General features: G+C 40.0%; 1 protein-coding gene across 1 annotated transcript; it reads right to left on the bottom strand.

Annotated features, from left to right (window-relative positions):
- Positions 1 to 694: 694 nt before the first annotated feature.
- LOC306773731 (uncharacterized protein) lies at positions 695 to 20534 on the bottom strand. Its single transcript, XM_079263629.1, has 10 exons — positions 20463 to 20534; positions 14441 to 14613; positions 13503 to 13650; positions 9779 to 9903; positions 9282 to 9391; positions 7076 to 7149; positions 6873 to 6971; positions 4582 to 4731; positions 3200 to 3259; positions 695 to 1827 (listed from the first exon to the last, which is right to left on the bottom strand). Exons 1-10 carry the CDS (start codon positions 20521 to 20523, stop codon positions 1721 to 1723), a joined length of 1107 nt encoding a protein of 368 aa, XP_079119755.1. The 5' UTR covers positions 20524 to 20534; the 3' UTR covers positions 695 to 1720.
- Positions 20535 to 20900: the final 366 nt, after the last annotated feature.

Genomic DNA, 20900 nt, shown 5'->3' with positions numbered 1-20900 from the left:
TCGCCTTTGCATATCTTTACATTCTGTTATATAATATGTCTATAAGCTGAATAATTAAATCAGATGGATGATGGTTTCTTTCTGGAAGGATCTTCTGCGTTTCAAACCTATTTAGACAGAAACAGCAGCTGCGTTTCCAAACATAATTATTGCAATAAAAGCCTGCTAATGGAAACACCCACATTTAATAAAACCTCTCAAATATTTCTGTAATGTTTTTATGCTCTCGTGAGGTGGTTTTTTAGACTTGTAGATATAGAAGTGTGTTGTAAAATTATAATAGAAACTTTTTTTTTTTTTTTTGCATTTATATGTCACAACGTGACGTAGGGGATGACTTGACTAGTTCATTTCAGCTAAGGATGACGCTGTATCGATGGACGGAGGGGAGACAGAAATCTTTTTACAAAAGATGGAAATTAAAATACATCTTTCATCCTTGATAGGAATCATTCATTCATCCATCCATCTTCTGCCGCTTATCCGGGGTCGGGTTGCTTGGACAGCAGCCTAAGCAGGTAAGCCCAGATTTCTCTCTCCCCAACCACATTTGCCAACTCTGCGGGGGGGATCCCGAGGCGTTCCCAGGCCAGCCGAGAGATATAATCCCTCCAGCGTGTCCTGGGTCTTCCCCGGGGTCTCCTCCCCGAGGGACGTGCCTGGAACACCTCACCAGGGAGGTCCAGGAGGCATCCTGACCAGATGCCCGAGCCCCCTCAACTGGTTCCTCTTGATGCGGAGGAGCAGCGGCTCTACTCTGTTCTCCTCCCGGATGACCGAGCTCCTCACCCTATCTCTAAGGGAGAGCCCGGCCACCCTGCGGAGGAACCTCATTTCAGCCGCCTGTATACGAGATCTCATTCTTTTGGTCACAACCCACAGCTCATGACCATAGGCCATTCATTCATTTTTTCATTCATTCATTCAGTATCCGAACTGCTTAGTCAGATTAAGCGTCGCAGTATCCTAACAGTCTTTGGGCGAGAAGCAGAGTACACCCTGGACAGGTTACCGGTCCATCGTAGGGCGATAGCAAACGTGGGGTTTTATAAGGAGTTAGAAAGAGAAATGAGGGAGAAGGGCTTCGGAAAGCTGTGAAAAATCCTCCACAACAAGTGGAAAACCTCGAAAGGATGCTACCTGACTACCTGGTATAAACATCATTCAATGAAAAAACCTGCAAATCTTTGTCAAAATTTTAGAAGAACTGTAAATGGGTATGCGGTTTGCAATATTGGCTAGATATTCAGATGTTGGGTTGATTGGACGTCAGCTACGCTGCTGGATACTGTATCACATTCTGTTAATACACGTCATGTACAGTCATCCTGCCACGTCTACAGCTGTCCATCCAAGGCTGTCCATTTGCCACTTCCCATGAGACTCTACGAAAGGTTTTGCATGTCATTATTCAACCAGCACACAGAAATTTCAGACATGAACATCACAATCATCAGTCACGTGTTCTGGACCGTGAACAAGTAGCTGTCAGAACATCATGCAAACACTTCACAAACGAGACGGAAATAAACACAAAGTTCCTGGTTTTGTGCATTTTTGAGACATTTTAGTTTGTAGTATCTCTTCCACGTCTACACCAGAACCCTTCAGGTCCGAAGCAAAGAAATCTGTCTAGTTTATGAAGTTCTGTCGACTTATTTTATTGTGATCAGATTCTGGTTTGTAGTTCAGCTGAAGGGCATTGTTGGAATAAACCTGTTTATATTTGTCGCAGAGCTCCCAGAACACACATGACCACCGACGTGAGAATCAACACTCCACCTATCAGTCCAATCCGGATCCAGGGGAATGTCTCCAACTGGTCACCTGAGGAGAGATAAAGAAAGACTATCCATTAAAGTATCTCTATTCTGCTCATTTCAGTCTTATTTATTTTAATATGCAAATCTAGAACAGCAAGAAATAATCAAGCATTTTTCCCAAACCCCTTCATTTATTTTGTATTGATCCTCTCAGATCAGCCTCTGCCAGAAACAAGCCAACAGAGAAAGCTCCGCCCTCTGTCCTGCAGGCTGCGTCTGATTGGTCAACTGCTAGGAGTAGTTATACTGAGCAGTGAAGGTGGGCGTGGCTTTCTCCTCGTGAATTTGCACAACCTAAAGAATATGACCAATCACTAAATCCCTCCCTCGGGACGTCACTAAAATTTTGAAGTAGAAAAAATTCTCTAAGGCCTATTGTTTCCGTTGGCATGGAAGCCGAACGTATAGAATGTGGGAAAGCTCAAACATGCATTTAGGTGATAAAAACAGCGCCACTCATATGTCTGATGAGTGTTAAACATTATAACACTGAGATCATCTCACTTCTACTTTCTGAGATCATCAAGGAGAAGAAGAAAGAAGAAATTCGGATTTCAAAGAATTTTGAGCTGAAAACTCAGTTAATAACTAACAGGTTAGTTATTAATGATGATTACGTTCTGGCGGTGGGCTTGTTTGTAAAAAATTACGTCAATAGGGAATGGGAATATCACGTCATTGCTGTGCATCATGGGTCATCTCTGACATGTTGGCATCTACGGTAAATTCAGGTAGCATTTAGTGCAGCTGTGATTCTACTCTTATCTTGTTTGTTTTGGTGACAATTTAGACCAAAAAATGATTTTTTTGTTGCTGTATTATCAGCAACAGATCTGATCCAGAGCTTTGCTTTATAGAAAAGGGGAAAATAAACCTGCAGTCATTTTTGTGAGAGAAGATTGCTAAATATCATGCCTAACAACAACAGTTTAATAATAATAATATACCTTCGAGCAAAATGTCTTAACCTGTGTAATATCTGAATTATATTCTATGTGATTATCTAAAGTTTAGGACTAGAACCAACAAAGGAGAAATATTTATAAATAGGACATCGTAAATATTCTGATTTTTGTTAGTATCCTTTCCGTTGTACATGTTACTGTTTAAAAATAAATGAAAATAAACCACCATACGCTGACTAAGAGACAAATAGCAATTTTCTTTTTTTAAATTCTTTTAATTCAGTCTTCACTTCATGCTGTTGAGGACATGTCAGTGAAACTTGGAAGTATATATATATATATATATATATATATATATATATATATATATATATATATATATATATATATATATATATATATATATATATGTATATATATGGAAGTCATTAAATTAGAGAAAATTGATTTGTTTTGTAGGAAGCAGCTCACCTTCATAAGGAGCCGATGTCACCTTCACCTCAGGGGTCTCCTCCGGTTGATACTCAGTCACTGATTTACATGAACATACAACAGGTGAAGTTGTAAAAGTTCAAGCATTAAACATGAAACCAGAGCAAACTTGAATTTGAATTTTGAATTGAAATTGAACTTGAAATTGAATTGAAATTGAATTCAATTGAAAATTGAATTTCCCTTTGGGGATTAATAAAGTATTTTTTCATTATTTTTCATTTCATTTAATTTCAAACAGCTGCATCTTCACCAGTCTGAAACACATTGTTAACATGAACAACTGCAAGCATTGGAAATGCAGAAAACATTAAATTCAGAAATGCTTTTAGTTGGAAATTACAGATGTATGACCCTAATAAACCTTTTAAACCACATTCCTTCTCACTTCTTGTACTATCTAAATAAACCTAAATTGAAATTTGCTATGACTTTTGGTAGCGATTAATCACAAGATGTTAATGAAAAATCATGAAAATCTGTGGAATTAAATAAATAATAAAATCAACTTTGGAGCTCTACTATTAAGGCATATTTTCATGTGGAAACTAATTTTAAAGTTTAAACGAATCTCAAAAGTTTAAACTTTTGCCGTCTGAAAGAGCATTTTCTTATTTACAGTTTTGTCACAATCACAGTTTCAATGACACTTTGCTGTTAGAGTTCACACTTTATAATGATGTGATCCACATTAAACTTGCCACAATTTTCTCAATCTAACTTCTTTTAGGCCACAGTTTTAGCATGTAAATGCACAAATACATAAAAAAATAAGTGTTTTTCTCTTTTCTTTCACCTGGCCATTGTTGCAATATGTCTTGCAGTTTTCTTTCGAATCATTTCAGGGCAGCGGCTACAATCACTACTGATGCCATGGAATTCAATTTAGTTTCAACGCAGGTTTTTCTCCTTAAGTGACAAAATGAAGGGTCTGATGTAAAACCACATATTTGTCTGAGAACGAGTCTTTTTTATCTGCTTTCTGTGGGTCCACATCCATGGAAATGATCATATCTGTGCCACTATTTTTAACACAGTGTCTCTGAATGGGGAAATCACTCAGTGTGCTGTAAAACCGCAGTACTGGCTGTGTTTGATGGGAGCTGGAGAATCGTTTAGGAGAAGCAACACCTTCAAATACACAAAAGTAGTTTTCGGATTGTGCTACCATCATTGGACCTGAAGAAACTGCATAAACTCAGATGAAAATGCGCTTATATTGATTCATTTTGGTCACTGACGGCCACTGTACATTCACAAATGTGCTTGTCATTTGAAGAAATTGTTATGTCCATCTTCACCACTAGATGTCAGTAATTCTTACACACTGGACCTTTAATGTTTTTTATGACTGAATTCACCTTCGATCAGCTGAGTTGGCTCTTCCGGCTGTGGAGGTAGAAAATCAGGTGGAGAATCAGTGGTAGACACAGTGGTCACTTGTTGGGTCCAGGATGTAGTCAGTGTGGTTCCAGCCCAGTCCTCTGTGATGGGTGTCTGAGTGTCCACATCTGTGTGAAAAGGTAAAGCTGGGTGTTTTGGATTGTAAAATCTCTCTCACTCTTTTTCTTTGGTTTACATTCCAAAGTCAGAAAGATTTCCCAGTTGTTCCTGAATGCTGCATCATTACACGTTTGAAGAACCTTTCAGTCGAAATAATTCACTCGAGTGAAATGTTTGTCAAATTATATTCCTCTTATAGCATCAGGTTCCATAAACAACAACAGGGACACTACCACTACGTGATGGAAGAATCAAGACCAGATTTGACTCATCATGTTAACCACCTGCTGACGGTTATGTAACTTCAGTCTCACATACACTTCACAGTGAGACCAATTTCTTAATTGCAGATGAGGGATCTACTCCATGGCCATGAGATGTGGGAATTAGCAGGAAGAATAACTCTGATGTTCCTCTGATGGTTACTTTATCCGAATGGGCCTCAGAGCAGAGCTGTCGTTGCTCCATACAGAGTCAAAGAGCCAGCTGAGGTGGTCTGGATTTCTGACCATGTGGATGCCTCTTGTTGGAAATATTATAGACGTGCCTCCTTGGGGTAAACTAAGGCTGCACTTAGAGGATGACACTCAGTTTACACTTAATTAGGCTAACCTGTTTGACTATTTGTTAACAAAAATATCTAATCAGCCAATCACTTGGCAGCAACTGAACGCATCCAATGATGTAGACGACTTGCTAAGGTTCAAACTGAGTATCAGAATGAAGAAGAAACGAGATTTAAAAGACTTTTGACATGGCATGGTTGTTGATCTGAGTATTTCCAACCATTTCAGAGAATGGTTTGAAGAAGAGAAAATATCTAGTAAGCAGCAGTTGTCTGGACCAAAATGTCTTGTTGATGGCAGAGATCAGAAGACAATGGTTGGAGATAAAAAGGCAACAGTAGGGGAAAAAAGCAATGGTTCCAACTACTTCATCTTCATGCCGCTTATCCGGGGTCGGGTCGCGGGGGCAGCAGCCTAAGCAGGGAAGCCCAGACTTCCCTCTCCCCAGCCACATTTGCCAACTCTGCGGGGGGATCCTGAGGTGTTCCCAGGCCAGCCGAGAGATATAATCCCTCCAGTGTGTCCTGGGTCATCCCCGGGGTCTCCTCCCAGAGGGATGTGCCTGGAACACCTCACCAGGGAGGTCCAGGAGGCATCCTGACCAGATGCCCGAGCCACCTCAACTGGTTCCTCTCAATGCGGAGGAGCAGCGGCTCTACTCTGAGCCCCTCCCGGATGACCGAGCTCCTCACCCTATCTCTAAGGGAGAGCCCGGCCATCCTGCGGAGGAAACTCATTTCAGCCGCCTGTATATGCTTGGTTCCAACTACGATATGCAGAATTCAGATGGGCAATCAGAATTTGGTGGAAACATCGTGGATCCATCCTGCCCTTTATCAATGCTTCAGGCTGCTGATTGTGTCATGGTGTGGGGCATATTTTCCTGACCCACTTTGGTTCTCTTAGTACCAACTTGGCATGTTTTATACACCAGCCTACTTGTGTATTGCTGCTGCCCATGTCCATCCCTTTATAAGCACAGTGTAGCATCTTCTGATGGATACTACCAACAGGATGATGCACCATGTCACAAAGCTCACATCATCTCCAACTGTTTTGCCCAACATTACGATGAGTTCACTGTCTTCCAACGACCTCCACAGTCACCAGATCCCAGTCCAACAGAGCAGCATTGGGATGTGGTGGAACGGGAGATTCTCTTCATGGATGTGCAGCAACTGTGTGATGCTTCATTTTAACATGGAGCGAAATCTCTGAGGAATATTTCCAACATCTTGTTGAATCTATGAGACTAAGAATTAAGGAAGTTCTGGAGAAAAAATGGGGTTAAACCCAATATTGGCAAAGGTGGACCAGATAAAATGGAGGGTAACCCGGCTGGAGTAGACCTTGCTGTAATTGTGATAAAGATGGAGGAGGTGGTGGGGAGGTAGTGTATCTGTGTGTATGGTCTATATGCCAGAGCTGTGTTCATGTTACAGATATGCAACATTGTATAATCACAGTCTGATCTGGGATCAGTGATATAAAGTAAACACACATTATTAGTTTGGTTTTCTGCTATTTAAAATACTGATAATAATAAAATTCCAATTATATCTGCAGTGTTTACTGATGTTCACCTTCCATCTGCCAACTGGATCCTTCCAGAAAATCAGGTGTAGTGTGAATGGCTTCTGTCCAGTACGAGGACTCCCGAGTGGTCCTGTCACTGTCCATATCTACATGAAAAGGTAAAGTAAGGAATTAAACTATTACAACACTGTAAAACAAGCAGCTGAACTGGTATCTGCAGTAATACCACATAGTGTATCAGAATAACTACCATAATCGGGGTCTATCCTCAGCACAGTCAGTTTGATATTGTCTGGTATTCCAAGGATGAGGTCATGAAAGTCCCTATAAAAGATAAATCATAATGGTTAGTAATGGTAACACAGGATCTTATTAAAATCTATTAAAACAAGAGGAATATACTTGCTTTTTAATCTCATATTTACAAAGCCAACCAGCTTTGCTGTGAGTGCAATTATTCATATACTCTCTTGTTACCAGAGGACTCCACTAGGGGGCGCATTAGACAACTCAGACTAGACAGAGATGATGAATTTGTCAAGCATAAAACAACAACAACAACAATAACAAAACAATAAAAGTGGTGACAATACAGGAGACTAGTCTTTTACTTGCAGCGGCAGTAACACATCATAATGATGCATTCACGTATCATCATACTGGTCCTTCCACTGCCCCTACTGGCTACTTCCACTGCAACTTGCAAACACATTGTTATGTCCTGTGGAAGTGAGAAAATGATGCTACAGACGAGCTCGAAATACACAAGGCAGTCATGATAAACACGTGAACATGAAATCAAAGAGGTATATTGTCAATCAACTATGTAGGGGTAGGATTCTTTAGGAACTAAACCTAAAACTGACAACAAACAAAACTTAGGTGACGAAAAAAAACAAACTATGTAACAAAAATAACAAAGATCTGGTAGAGAACAAAGGAAATTAGGTAGATTATATGCCGAGACATGATGAAAAATAAGGAACAGGTGTGACAAAAAATTGAAAACCAGGTAGAACAATTGAATACACAAATCTGCTCAATAAAACATCCAGAAATCCTCCACTGAACACCAAAGAATAAAGAGGAAACATAACAGGAACTAAACCAAGAACTAAACCAAACAGAGGCAGAACTCACAGACCAGGACACTCATAAATACCTCGCAAAAAACATTGGAAATATTCATTCATTTTCCAAACCGCTTAATCCAATTCAGGGTCGCAGGGAAGCTGGAGCCTATCCCAGCAGTCTTAGGGCGAAAGGCAGGGTACACCCTGGACAGCTTGCCAGTCCATTGCAGGGCCAAACAAAGACAAACAACCACTCACGCTCACTCCTAGGGGCAATTTAGAGTCCCCATAATTTAGCATGCATGTCTTTGGACAGTGGGAGGAGAACATGCAAACTCCACACAGAAAGGCCACAGATCAAACCTTGCCCCAGCCAAGGATCAAACCAGTGACCTTCTCACTGTGACGCCACAGTACTAACTACCATGCCACTGTGCAGCCCATTGGAAATATTATTTTGGTCAATTAAGCAAGTGTGGGATCAATTACGATCATGAAGCAGATGGTTATCTACAATAAATAGGAGGTCAAAAAGCAAACTAGTTCATGGGTCACAAAGCCAGTCCAGTGATCTTAAAGGTAAAGAGAGGGTCTGCTTCCGAAAACCAAACTTTTACTTTTACATCCTCAAGGAACCTCAAGTAAACCTGCAGTCTGAGAGTGAAGCTCTTACGAGAAAATCACGAGGAGGTTATGTTTTTCTCGCCATTTATGTGTCTGTTGTTAGAAATTACTGTGGGGATTTTCAAGATGTTTTTCTGAGAACAGATCTTGGTCTAACTTGGATTCCAGTAAATGTTGGGAGTGATCTGGAGCACCGTCTGGATCCAGGAACGTCGTGAAGGATTCTTTACGAGATTGGGCCATTTTCCATATATATGTACATCACTCTACAATAAATGGTCAGAAAAGTTCCCAACAGGTTTTACTAGATAGATCTGAATCCAGGAATCATTCTGGATATCAACCAGAACAGGAACAACTTCTCACCATTGCCAGGGAAAAAAAACATCCAACAAACACCACAATATTTCCAAAACATTGTGGATTCATGATCAGTGTATTTGGAATCTGATTGTGTATCCATATAAAATGAATGTAAGACTAGAACATTGGCTGGAAATCCCAATAAGGTGGAAATGAGCTGCTTGGTGGAGGTCTGGTGTTTTTCTGATTTTAGTCAGTTATTTTTCTCCTTTAATAAAACTGTTTGCTTCTGTTTTATACATTGTTGTAATGTGAGATTAGTCACCTTTGCAACAATGTTATAACTTATTAGGATTGTATTTGTGGAATAAGCAACACAGCTAAATGTGTAGAATCTGTACATTGGAGTTAGTGATGGAGTTAGAATCTGAATGTAACATGCACAGCAAAACTTACACAGAATTGGACCAGCACTGATACGTCCCACTGTCAGACATTGTTGCGTTAAAAACAATATAACTCTCCTCATCATTGACTTCAAAGACCACATGATTAGAATCTAGTATCTGTAAAGTAAACAAAGTGAAAGCATTACAGTCAAATCCACAACAATATGTACACAAAAACCTGACAAACCAGACCAGTATCAGCTTTATGGAGGGAAGGTTTTGGTACCTGATGTCTACTATCAGGTCCAGGTCTCTGTCTGCTTCCAATTTATGCTGATCTGTCACTAATAGTCACCCCCACTTCAGTGGTTTTCTACTTTATGGATCTATTGGGGGGGTTTTGTAATTGAAGATTTAAAAAAACATATTCAAATAGGTGATTAAACACTTTACTAATAGCATAATGAAAAAAAGTGATTGTGCCTCAGACTTTGTAAAGCAAAAAGAAAAAACAAAACATGTGAATTGGGTGTTTTATGTGTATATGTGTGTGGGATACCATACATTTTTGCCATCCATGGTCCACTGCACCATCACATCATTATAGTAGGATCTGGGATGCTTAAGATAGCATCTTAGCGTCACCTCTATGCCTTCTTCTGCAATTATGTTGCGTATCAGGGGAGGTTCTGTAGCATGAGTCCAGATGTACAGCAACAAATGCAAAGAGAAGATTCAACTGTCAAGATGTTTCAGCATTGTCTGAACACACAGAACATTTCTCCAAAAAGCTGAATACAAGCTGCATTTCAGCAGCTGCATCTTTATGTAAACTGTGTCTGAAAGGATGAAGATGATCAGGATTAAACAGTTCAAACAGATTCTGAAGATGTGGAGCAGCTCATGAAAGAACCAGAACTAATGGAACTTAAATGTGTTTAAAAAGATAAACTGAGAATGAACATCTTCCTCATCTTCTTTTCAGTTCTGACCGTAATGGAGGACCAATCCTGTTATAACCATAGATAATTAAATAAAAATAAATAAATATGTACAATTTTTATTTGTTTGTCCTTTTATTCATCTATTTTTTTCACCTATTCTTTTATTTCCATATAAATTCATTATATTTACATTTGTTTATTTTTGTTTTTCTGCATATTTTCCCCATGTTAATCTTTAAAATTTCACATCTACTATTTTTATTTCCACCTCTGTTTGTTCATGCATTTATTTTATACTATGACTGGGACATGATTAAAGAAAGTAATGTAATTAACTATATGCTCTGTAACTGATCTTTAATAATTGCATTTTCGTCACATAATAATATTTGCCCCAAAAATCAACATTTCTAGAATTCAAATGGCTTTGGTGGATGACTAAATCAAATAATAGATTGTAATATCGTAAATTCAGGCTCTATTAATATCGGAAAAAAATACATTGAATTTAATTTCTATTCAAAACTGTAGGGAAAGAAAATATTCCTGGCTGAACTGAACAGACCTAAAATACTATTGTTAGTCATTTAACAGCTCCATGCTATAACATGTTACAGTAATTTTAACTTACTCCATGTTTTTTATCATCTAAGTTAATTTGCCAGTAGAAACAAACTAACTTTGTTAGATGAGATATCTGTTCTTCTCTAGCTCCCGGCAGTGGCGGACACTTTTCTCTTAGCTTCTTCCTGTTTCTTCCCTCCTTTCTGCCCTGCAACGTTGTCCTGTCTGACTCAGTGCCTCTATATCTTTTATTCATCAAACTTTTTATATCATGGATCTGATCGGCTGGTCTCTCAACGCAATCGATCAAATTCTTTCATCTCGGATATCGGGCAGAGGGGAGCCCACATGTCCTGATGGGACGCATCCTGCTGGATACGTTCTGGACTCATTGGCCAAGTGGAGACCAATGTGTCTGGCGATTCTGACCATTGAGGATGTGGAGAATGTTTACACTTTCAGAATAATAGTAATCAGGATTCTGGTGGTTGAAGCTGGCAGATTTCTGATTTGAAGTGGATCTTGTGGATCTACCTGATACACAAGATACAGGCAGCAACTGGCAGGCTGCCTGTATTCTGTGGCAGAATATGCCGGGCAAGCAGTGCACAGATGATTGAGCTGGATCGCAAACAGGATACCAATCTGGCCCAAACTGGCGGCGGTTTCGGAGCTGGTCAGCAGAATTGATTTCCCCTGCCACCGAACATCAGTTTGTTTGGAGCTGCCAGTACGAGACCAATCAAGGACTCAAGGCTGGGAGCAAAATATTATCCTGGCCTGAAACCCAAATAATCAATCTTATCTGGATTTGGCCATCCCCAAAGGCCTTGGGGCCGGCGCAACCCCCTGAGAAAGGAGTAGAATGTTCACTGACGGTCTGTCCAAACCCTCCACCCGTCACATGAACTGTGCCACCTGGCGGTGGTCCACACTCACCCTTGACTCACTGCCTCCTGGACTGTGTGTTGTCTAATGTCTGAATTAGTGCTTATGTGTACATGAGGTGTTTTTTTTTGTCTCTCCAGACTGCGCCCCTATGAGGCGCAGTCTGGTGGTATCTGTTTTGCCCTCTACCCTTGATCCTAATGTACCTCTGTTCTTATCTGTTGTAAGATAAAGCTGGCTGCGAGGTCTGAGTCTCAAACCTGTGATCTGTCATAATGTTTAATGTCTGTCCATTAAATCTTGGACAAATTGTTCTTGAACCTTGAATTTCCCCCCTTGGGGATGAATAAAGTATTCTTGTGTAGCTTTGAGTCCACAAACACACACACATTTCTCAGTAGCACGTCGTGAGTGATTCTGTTGGACCTAACAGCTACCATTGACAAAGCGGACCATGTCTTGCCTGGAGAGCTGAGTCGGTATTCAGGGTGGTGTTTACATTGATTCAGGTCCTACCTATCAGAGAGAAGTTTCGCCATTTATGTTGGAGCAGCTGAGTCTGATGCAGCGTCTCTCACATGTGGAGTACCTCAAGGCTCTGTACTTGGTTCTCTTCTTTTCTATTTGTATCTACTTCCTCTTGGCTCTATTCCTTGAAAACATGGCATCTCATTTCAATTTTATGCAGACGACAGCCAAATTTTTCTGACATTAAAGATTATTCAAAACGCTGCTGCTCGACTCTTAACTTGTACTAAAAATCGAGAGCACATAACTCTAGTTTTATCTTCACCTTATTGGCTCCCAGTTCATTTTAGAATCGATTTAAAAATCCTTCTTTATGTTTTTAAATGTCTTCATGGTCTTGGACCCTCCTATCTGTCTGACCTGCTCCAACCCTACGTTCCTTCCTGTTCTTTTCAGTCAGCAGATCAACTGTCAAAAAGACCAAGGAGAAGTCAAAAATTGACCACGCTTTTTCAGTTGTTGCTCCTAGGCCGTGGAATGAGTTGCCTTTGCATATCAGACAGAACACGCTATTTCCAGCTTTTAAATCATCTCTTAAAATATCTTTTTTTTTGGCTTTTAAATCATTCTGAGAGGCTGGTTATTTTATTCTTATCTGGTATTATTTAGTTTTGTATTCACTTATTCTACGTATTCTAAATTGTCCTGTCTGGATTGTTTTTAAAGTGCTCTCTATATAAAGATGAGTTGATGTTGCACCCTTAGAATAAACAATAGTCCGGCACTTCCTTCTTTGTCTTTATTTTATTATTTTTTTTCACGTTTTCATGTCACAGATATACACACACATCGGTCCCTAATGAAAAACACAGTGTAGATTTTAAGTTAAATTTGGATTAAGTTTTTTAGTGTGCAAAAGATTTAAAAGCGAAACACTTATATGTCTGGAAGCCTTAGCCAGCAACTACAGCCCAGCAATTCTCCCCTGAGAACGCTGTGGGCCTCGTATTTAAAGAAAGCTAGGAAGTTGCACACGGGCTTACCCAGTGACTTCCGCTCGCTTCACAATAAAAGCAGCGCGTTCGATAAATTGCAATATATCTATATATGTACTGTGATCAGAGGTGCACATAGTTAAAAGCATATGGGCTGACAACATTGAGTTGAGTGATGGCTTTCCATCAGGAGTTGTAAATGATTATGTTAAGAAGGTCTGCTACTTCTTGTTGCAAATGCACCAGAAGCTGCAAAAACCACAACCATTTTCATGCCAAGCTAGATATGTTGGGTAGAAACGTTAGCTTGTTTCAGGTGGGGAGTTATGGCAGGTGTGGCTCTCCATAGTGTCGGAATATTGTTTACCTTTGAACAAACAGTTGTGTGTGTGTGAAGAATAAAACAAGTCCATGAAAGCAGTAACTCACCACTGACTTTGAGAGACACTCTAGAAAGAACTTTTTCATCATTCCAGATGCACTCGTACTCTTCGGAGTCTCTGAGCCTTGTTGGGCTGAGGACCATGGACCAGTTCCCTTCCCGTTGCTGTTCATCTGAAGGTAAATGGACTCGATCCTGGAAGTTCAGATTCCAGTTAACAATAATTAATGTTATCTCTGTAATAGCGCAGGAATATACAGATAATCCCGTTTCCTATTCCCATTTCTTCATGCAACAAAGGTGTGTTCATACATGGACACCTTTTTGGAGGCAGAACATTTCTACCTAAAATACTCCAACAACAGTCAAGTCTGAACAGAGCTTGCATGTGTTTCACATGTCACCCTTGTGTTAGCTGTCCACATGTGAAACACACATTTTACAATAAAGATGGGTAGTAATCTGGTACCAACTAAATCCAGGGGATATTTTGCCAATGCTACTACTTTTAGCAAGTATTGCTGTGACCGATACCAAATCAGATAGAGATATGCATACTGATAGCTTTGTTTGCTTGTATCAAGCGATACTAATACTTGCACATATATCGATACTGTCAGTTCCCATGAGAAAGCCATCAATAATATTGTTTGAAACATGGGAATTTACATATGTGGTTTTGTATGGTCAGCAGTTATATAAAGTTTTTAGAGGTTTTTTATACCATAAAGTGATGCAAAAAGGTCTAAAAAAACTGCACGTAACAAATATTCATGCATGTCTTCTCTGCTTTTACCTCACCATTGTTTATATTTCTTAGCTAATTCATCCCATGATTCCTATAGAAGGACAGATGAAACGGATTAAAGTTTACATCATCCAGTAAAGTAAAATGTTTCTATCACAAATTTCATTCTGAAGGTAAATGAGAGTGTCAGTAACTAAACCAGCCAACCATGAAAATAGAAGAGAGGGAAGCACTGACCTTAAAATACGGCTCAAGTTCTTTAGCTTTTCCCTGCAGAACCACCAAGTCTCTTCCATTCAGCTCCCAGTGGACACTGCCCTCCATGTCTTTGAAGGCCGAGCCGTTACACTGCAGGACAGCAGGATGTCCATAGTCCACCGTCAGACTCAGGATCTGCATTACATAAATAGCTTACAGGAGAAAACAGGACATGTTTAAGAGGAAAGACAACATTAATAAACAGAGAAGAAAACAGACATACTCAAAAAATAATAAATATTATATCTGATATGTACACTTTCTGAGACCTATGTCATCACTAAATGATGAAAACTGCTCTAAACCACGTTGTATTCTGTTACCTGTCTTCTGCCACCGAGTGGTGGAGTAACCTTTTGGTGTATTGTGGTAGTTGTGGGCATAGACAAAAATGTCTATAACTGCTGACATATCAACAGCAAAAACCGATGAGTTACCATTTCTGTTACTCTTTCCATTCATTAATTCCATTTTGTTCTGTAGCATGTCTGATTTGCCATGAAAATAGATAAATAAATTCACTCTATATCGACATCCATCGACATTTATACAGAAACACAATTACAAACTGATTTATTACAATAAGTCCTGAAAAAATGTTTCAATTCAACTACAGAAATAATGAGTTTGAAGAGTTTCAGTCAAGTTCAGTTAGATTAAACCCTCTGATGCATGAATTATTACAAATATCAATGCTTCAAGTTTTCACATGCAAAGACACAGTTTTCTTTGTCTTTAACATTATTTGACTTTTTATTTTGTTTATTTGTATTTATTCTATAAAAATATATTTATAAAATAACATATTGCCATATTTTTATAATAGAAATATTCTATCAAAATAGATTAATATAATTCTGTTGTCCTGTTTATCACTGAGGTAAGTATGATACTTACATGTATGTGAATTACATATTCATTCATTTATTCATTATCCTAACTGATTTATCCAATTAAAGGTCACAGGGAAGCTGGAGTCTATCCCAACAATCTTTTGGGCAAAAGCCACTCCATTGAAGGGATGATATTTTATACTATATTAGTTTATTCTTCATTTGGGTCATTGGGTAACTTCCAAAAAAGCCACTGAAGTGGCAAAATTGCAAATATACCATCCTCACTTATGAATATTCTAGAAAACAGCTTGTAAATAGATGTGCAATGTTGTGGAAACAATGTATTAAATGGTTAAATCAATTTTATCTGATAGATTTCTATTTATTCATGTGTATGAGTCTTCCTCACACACCAGTGAAACTTTTGGCGTTCCACAGGGTTCTGTACTTGGACTGATTCTTCTCACATTGTACATGCTTCTACTATGTATACATTTCTTTGACATGCAGATGATAATAAGTTATAATTATCAATTGAGCCTGATTAAGTCAATTCATTTAATCAGATTACAAATAAAAAAGAAGACCTAGATGATTCAGAATTTTCTCCATACATGTCTAGACAGACCGAGGTTGCTGTCTTTGAACCTAAGAACCTCAGCTATACAGTCTCTAGCTACATATTCATGGTGTGTTCCAGCTGTTTTGTAATTCTGAGTGGTCGAGAATAGGTGATGTCATTATCGGGTAGTTGGTGTTTGACTTGCACCAAATCAGAAAAAAATAGACACCTCTAAAGTAGCCACTTTGTAAACAAAATGCTGGGTAAAAAAAATAAAACCACAAACCCATTATGAAAAATGTTCCCCATGAGAACAACAGTCAAGTTTGGTGATTACGATCAATAAACCATACATTGACGCTATGTTTTTTGAACAAGCCTGCCACTACAATGTAATTATTAATAACAACAACTGACAGTTGTTTACAGCATAAACCCAAAGGACACAAAATATATTATAAAGAATTTTTATCATTTTTATGACCTCAGAGCCTCAGCAGCATTGCTTTGTATGGAAAGAACAACAAGCTTAAACTGCCCTTCAGTAGTCTGGCGGAGGAGTTTATGGTTACCCGAGCAAGGGAGGTGCTGATATATAGGGACTCCAGTGACAACAAAGTCTCCTCAGCAGACATTGAAGTAAGAACCGGCAGGAAGAGGAAGGCCCATGAGGCAGTCAGTCAAGCTGAAGCACGATTGCGACACCACAAGCTTGTGGGAACAGTGGCATCCGGAAGTATTCCGAGGCCTAAATACAATCAGTCCCAAGGAAAGAGAGACAAAAACGGATCCAAGAGGAGATCAGGGCAGGGGTGGAGGAGGTCCGCTACTGTCAGATAGTTGGTATGTGGCAGCGGGGCGCATGGACCCGATGTGAGGAGGTAGTGGACAGGACAATATCTTGGACAGAGCTTTGAAGATCTGAGCCACTCTGGATCAAGTTCCTCATCCAGTCGGTGTATGATGTACTCCCAAGTCCATCCAATCTCTTTTGCTGGGGCTTGGCCGAGTCCCTTTTGTGCCTTCTCTTACCTAGATTGCTGGGGCACATTTTGTGCTGTTGCCTGAGAAAACTTGGGGAGGGACAATACCGCTGGCGCTACAATCAAGTTCTGAGGGTCATATCAGAGGTCATCCATTAATGGGTTTCCACCAGCAAATACCAACACCCAACAAGGCAAGCCATTGCCTTTGTTAGGGCTGGGGAGAAGCCACAGCAGCACCGGAGCCAGGTGGGGGGGCTGTTGGCATCAGCTCGAGAATGGCAGCTGAAGGTCAATCGAGGGAAACAGCTCAAGCTCCCAGAGATCATCAGAAGATCACACTCAGGCCAGACATAGTTCTGGTGTCTGAAACATCTAAGCAAGTAGTCCTGCTGGAGCTGGCTTTCCCCTGGGAAGATAGGATGGAGGAGGCCTTTGTGAAGAAGAGGGTAATATCAAATATGTAATATCGAAGGGTAGATGGCAGCAAGATGCCATAGACACAAGAAAAAGAAGAGAAACTGGAAGCATTTGGTGCATGTAATCACCACCAAGGACCGAGCAGGACACTTTCTCAGAGTTCTGCCTGAAATTAATGGTAAACATTTTCCCACCACAAAACGCCAGGGGAGAATGTCTGAAATGTGAGATCGGATGAGACGAATCACTTGACAACATGATGGCGAGCAGACAGGAAATTGTTGCAGTTGTGTGCACTGTCTTGTGCGCTGAAAAAAAAAAAAAAAAAAAAAGGTCTTGGGTACGTGAATGGCTGAGGAGACATCAAAAAGATTTTCGTGTTCTCTCCATAGCTCTACTAATCTCTCTTCTAGCAGCTGTGTCTGTTCAGTGGCCGATATGGCGTATCGATTACTAATCTGATCTACTCGTAAAAGACGACAAGACGCTTGTGTAGTCAACTGGGTGCTCCCTTTCTATTAGTCCCCCCATGCAACAACATCACTCTAGGTTCCTGCTCATGTATTCCCTCTAACACTACAGTGTCCACTGCACACTTCGGAAGTTGGGGTTGCCCGCCATTGTTTAAAGCTCCACCGGTGTCTTCTGCTTAGGTGCGAACATAGAATCGTGACGTAACACCACTCACACTGTACGAGTGATGGCGAAAATTTCTGACATGCCAGAAGTTTGATCGTAACAGCAATTAATCCTTCCTCGTGAGTGTTCTCACACTGTACAGCTTCCGACCTCCTGATGACGCAGCATGGTCTGCGACAGCAAAATTGTGGTGAAATCCCCTCAAAATCGAACAGTGTCCGCTCGGCACTAGTGAACAAGTAAAGATTTGTGATTATAAGTCTGGTGAGAGCATCCAGATCTGCTGCAGATAATGAGTCACAGCTTCACTTTGCTGAAAGATTATTATCTATTATTTTAATGTCGAAGGATGAAATATTAGAATTTGGATTTTAATTAATTGACATTATACCCTGGTCTGGGTGAACACTCGATTCTGATTGGCTGCAGGTTGTCGTTTAAAAAGTAATATTGGACACCAGTTTAAAAAGTTCTGTCAAAAAGCCCAATAGTTCTAAATCAGTGCGCTGGCTCAAACAGCAGTTGGTAACCGTGGCAACAGAAATGTTCGTGACAAACGCGTAGAAATAATATCTGGACTGACAACGTCAGACATCACATAAACATCCTTCCCGATTTCCTTCATATTGTGAAGAAATATGCATTTCAGGTAGAAAATAATCATATTTTCACTGGAATCCGTTAAAAGGAGGGGGACGGCACTTCCGTTCAACACTTTTATCTTTCAAACTCAATCATCTGACGGTGCGCCGTGCGCACACACCCACACTCACACACACACACTCACACACACACACACACACACACACACACACACACACACACACACACACTCACGTTCATTCAAACTGAGCTCCCCACAATAACCCCTGGCTGCAGTGTGCAGACTGAGGCGCATCATCATACCCAATGATGCACCTCAACATGGGTATTTATTGTGATAGTATCTGCTGCCAAACGTGCTGCAGGTGCTCTCAAAGCCAGTTACCTTGGAAACGCCACAACAAAAGACATTAAATAGTCCGCTTTGCCCTTTCTTGTGAAAAACATTATTTTAACAGAAAAAAACATTACTAATTGATCTTATATTATTTCCTTTGTGAGTGACCATGGTATAAGCGGGATAATGCCTTCCACGGTTTCCATTATCAGAAATTAATGGACTTCGCGGAGGCAACCATTCACGCCCCCGCGTCGTCCATTAATTTCTGATAATAGACACCTCGTCGGGCATTATCCCTTACATAATGTAACAAATAGAAATATTTTAATTCAATTACAGATGCTCTTGGAAGAAAAAACTAACTGTAAATTAATTAGTAATTAGAATAATTAGATAACTAAATAAAAACCACAGCAACATTTGTCACAACTTCTCTCCAATCCTGCTGCAAAATAATAAAGTTCAGGTCAAAACAATCACAAACAAATGATACAACATCCTGGAGGGACTGTGTGTGGAGTTAAAGGTGGATTCGTGTTTGCAACTTTCAGCTGTTTTCTGTGGATCTAATCGGATTTAGCTCACATCCAGTGGCTCTGGTTGACATGCAAAATGGAACTGGTATCGTCACGAAGAAATGCACAGAAACAGCAGCAGCCCATTTAAAAAATAAATAAATAAAAGGAACATTTCAGATGGGAAAATAGATTGGGTTCACCAGTCTGGAACTAACTGGGTCTAAAGAAATTTTTTTTTGAAAAGGTTCCTCAACATAAAGCTGTGAAACTTTACAGATCCCACCATCTACAGTAATGTCATCAATAGATTCAGAAGGAATCTCTGAGTGCAGGGCAAAAGGCTAAAGGTGAAATTGGACGTTGGTAATCTTGGGGTCCTCAGGCAGCACCGTATTAAAACCAGACATGATTCTCAACTGGAAATCCCTGCATGGCCTCAGAAACACTTTCAGAAATTCCTGTCTGTGAACACAGTTTAGCGTGAATCAGAGTAGTGGATCACTGGGCAGAACTTGGAAACTCTTGGAGCCACTTCATTTGAATTGTGTGTTCGAGCAGGAAAACACCAAAAACTGCAGGACAGTGGCCTTTAAGGACCAGAGTTTGAGTTTGAGGTCCCTGATTGACCTGCTCCTATCCAGACAACATCTCTTTCAGATTGCAGATTTCAGCAAGACGATGCTGAACCATATCCAGCATCCATCACTTTATCTAAAACCTGCAACAAGATCCAGGACTGTAGAGCAGCTAGAATCCTGGATCAGACCAGAACAAGACAACATTCCCCTCCTAAAAGTCCAGCAACTCGTCTCCTCACTTCCCAGATGTTTACAGACATATTTTCAAAGCAGAGGAGATGCTAACAATGCTAAACATCACAGTGGAAATACTTTTTACAGATGTGTTGCTGTCACCAAATTCACAACCGTTTCCATGATAAAAATGTCTCAGTTTTATCATCTGATATGTTCTTTACATTTTACTGGGAATAAAATATAAGTTGATGTATTCTGGGTTTTTTTTTTTTTTAACATTTTACGCAGCATCTTAACTGTTTTGAAATGTAGCAGAAGCTGCATTAACGCAAAGATAAAACTCACCGCTGCAGAGTCGTCCACAGTGGAGACACATCAGCATCAGCAGGCCACACACAGGAAACATCTCTTCGTCTTCAACTCTGATTAAAACAGAGAGCTTCATTCAGAACCATAAATAATACTCAGTCTGACTCCTCTACAGTCAGTTTCTGCTCTTTAAATCCAACCTCAAACCTCCCAAACTGAGTCTTCTTTAGCTAAAGTGTGAAGCTGCTGATTGAAGCGTCTTCATGAAGGCTTCAGAGATAAAACCAAGAGGTTCTTACCCTCAAATGTTCAGGAGATGAAAGCTACTGAGGGGCAGAGATGATGCCTCGGCCTCGTATGTTTTAAATAACAGCAGCTGCTTCCTCTCACTTTACAAGACAGGCTTTAAATCTCAAATGATACCTTCAAGTGCAGTGGGTAATATCTGTGTTACATGGAACATATAGCTGCTGG

Source organism: Telmatherina bonti (assembly GCF_933228915.1).
Source record: "Telmatherina bonti genome assembly, chromosome: 24".
Taxonomy (NCBI): domain Eukaryota; kingdom Metazoa; phylum Chordata; class Actinopteri; order Atheriniformes; family Telmatherinidae; genus Telmatherina; species Telmatherina bonti.
Note: the sequence above shows the minus strand (reverse complement) of the source record. Positions and strands in the feature narration are given on the sequence as shown.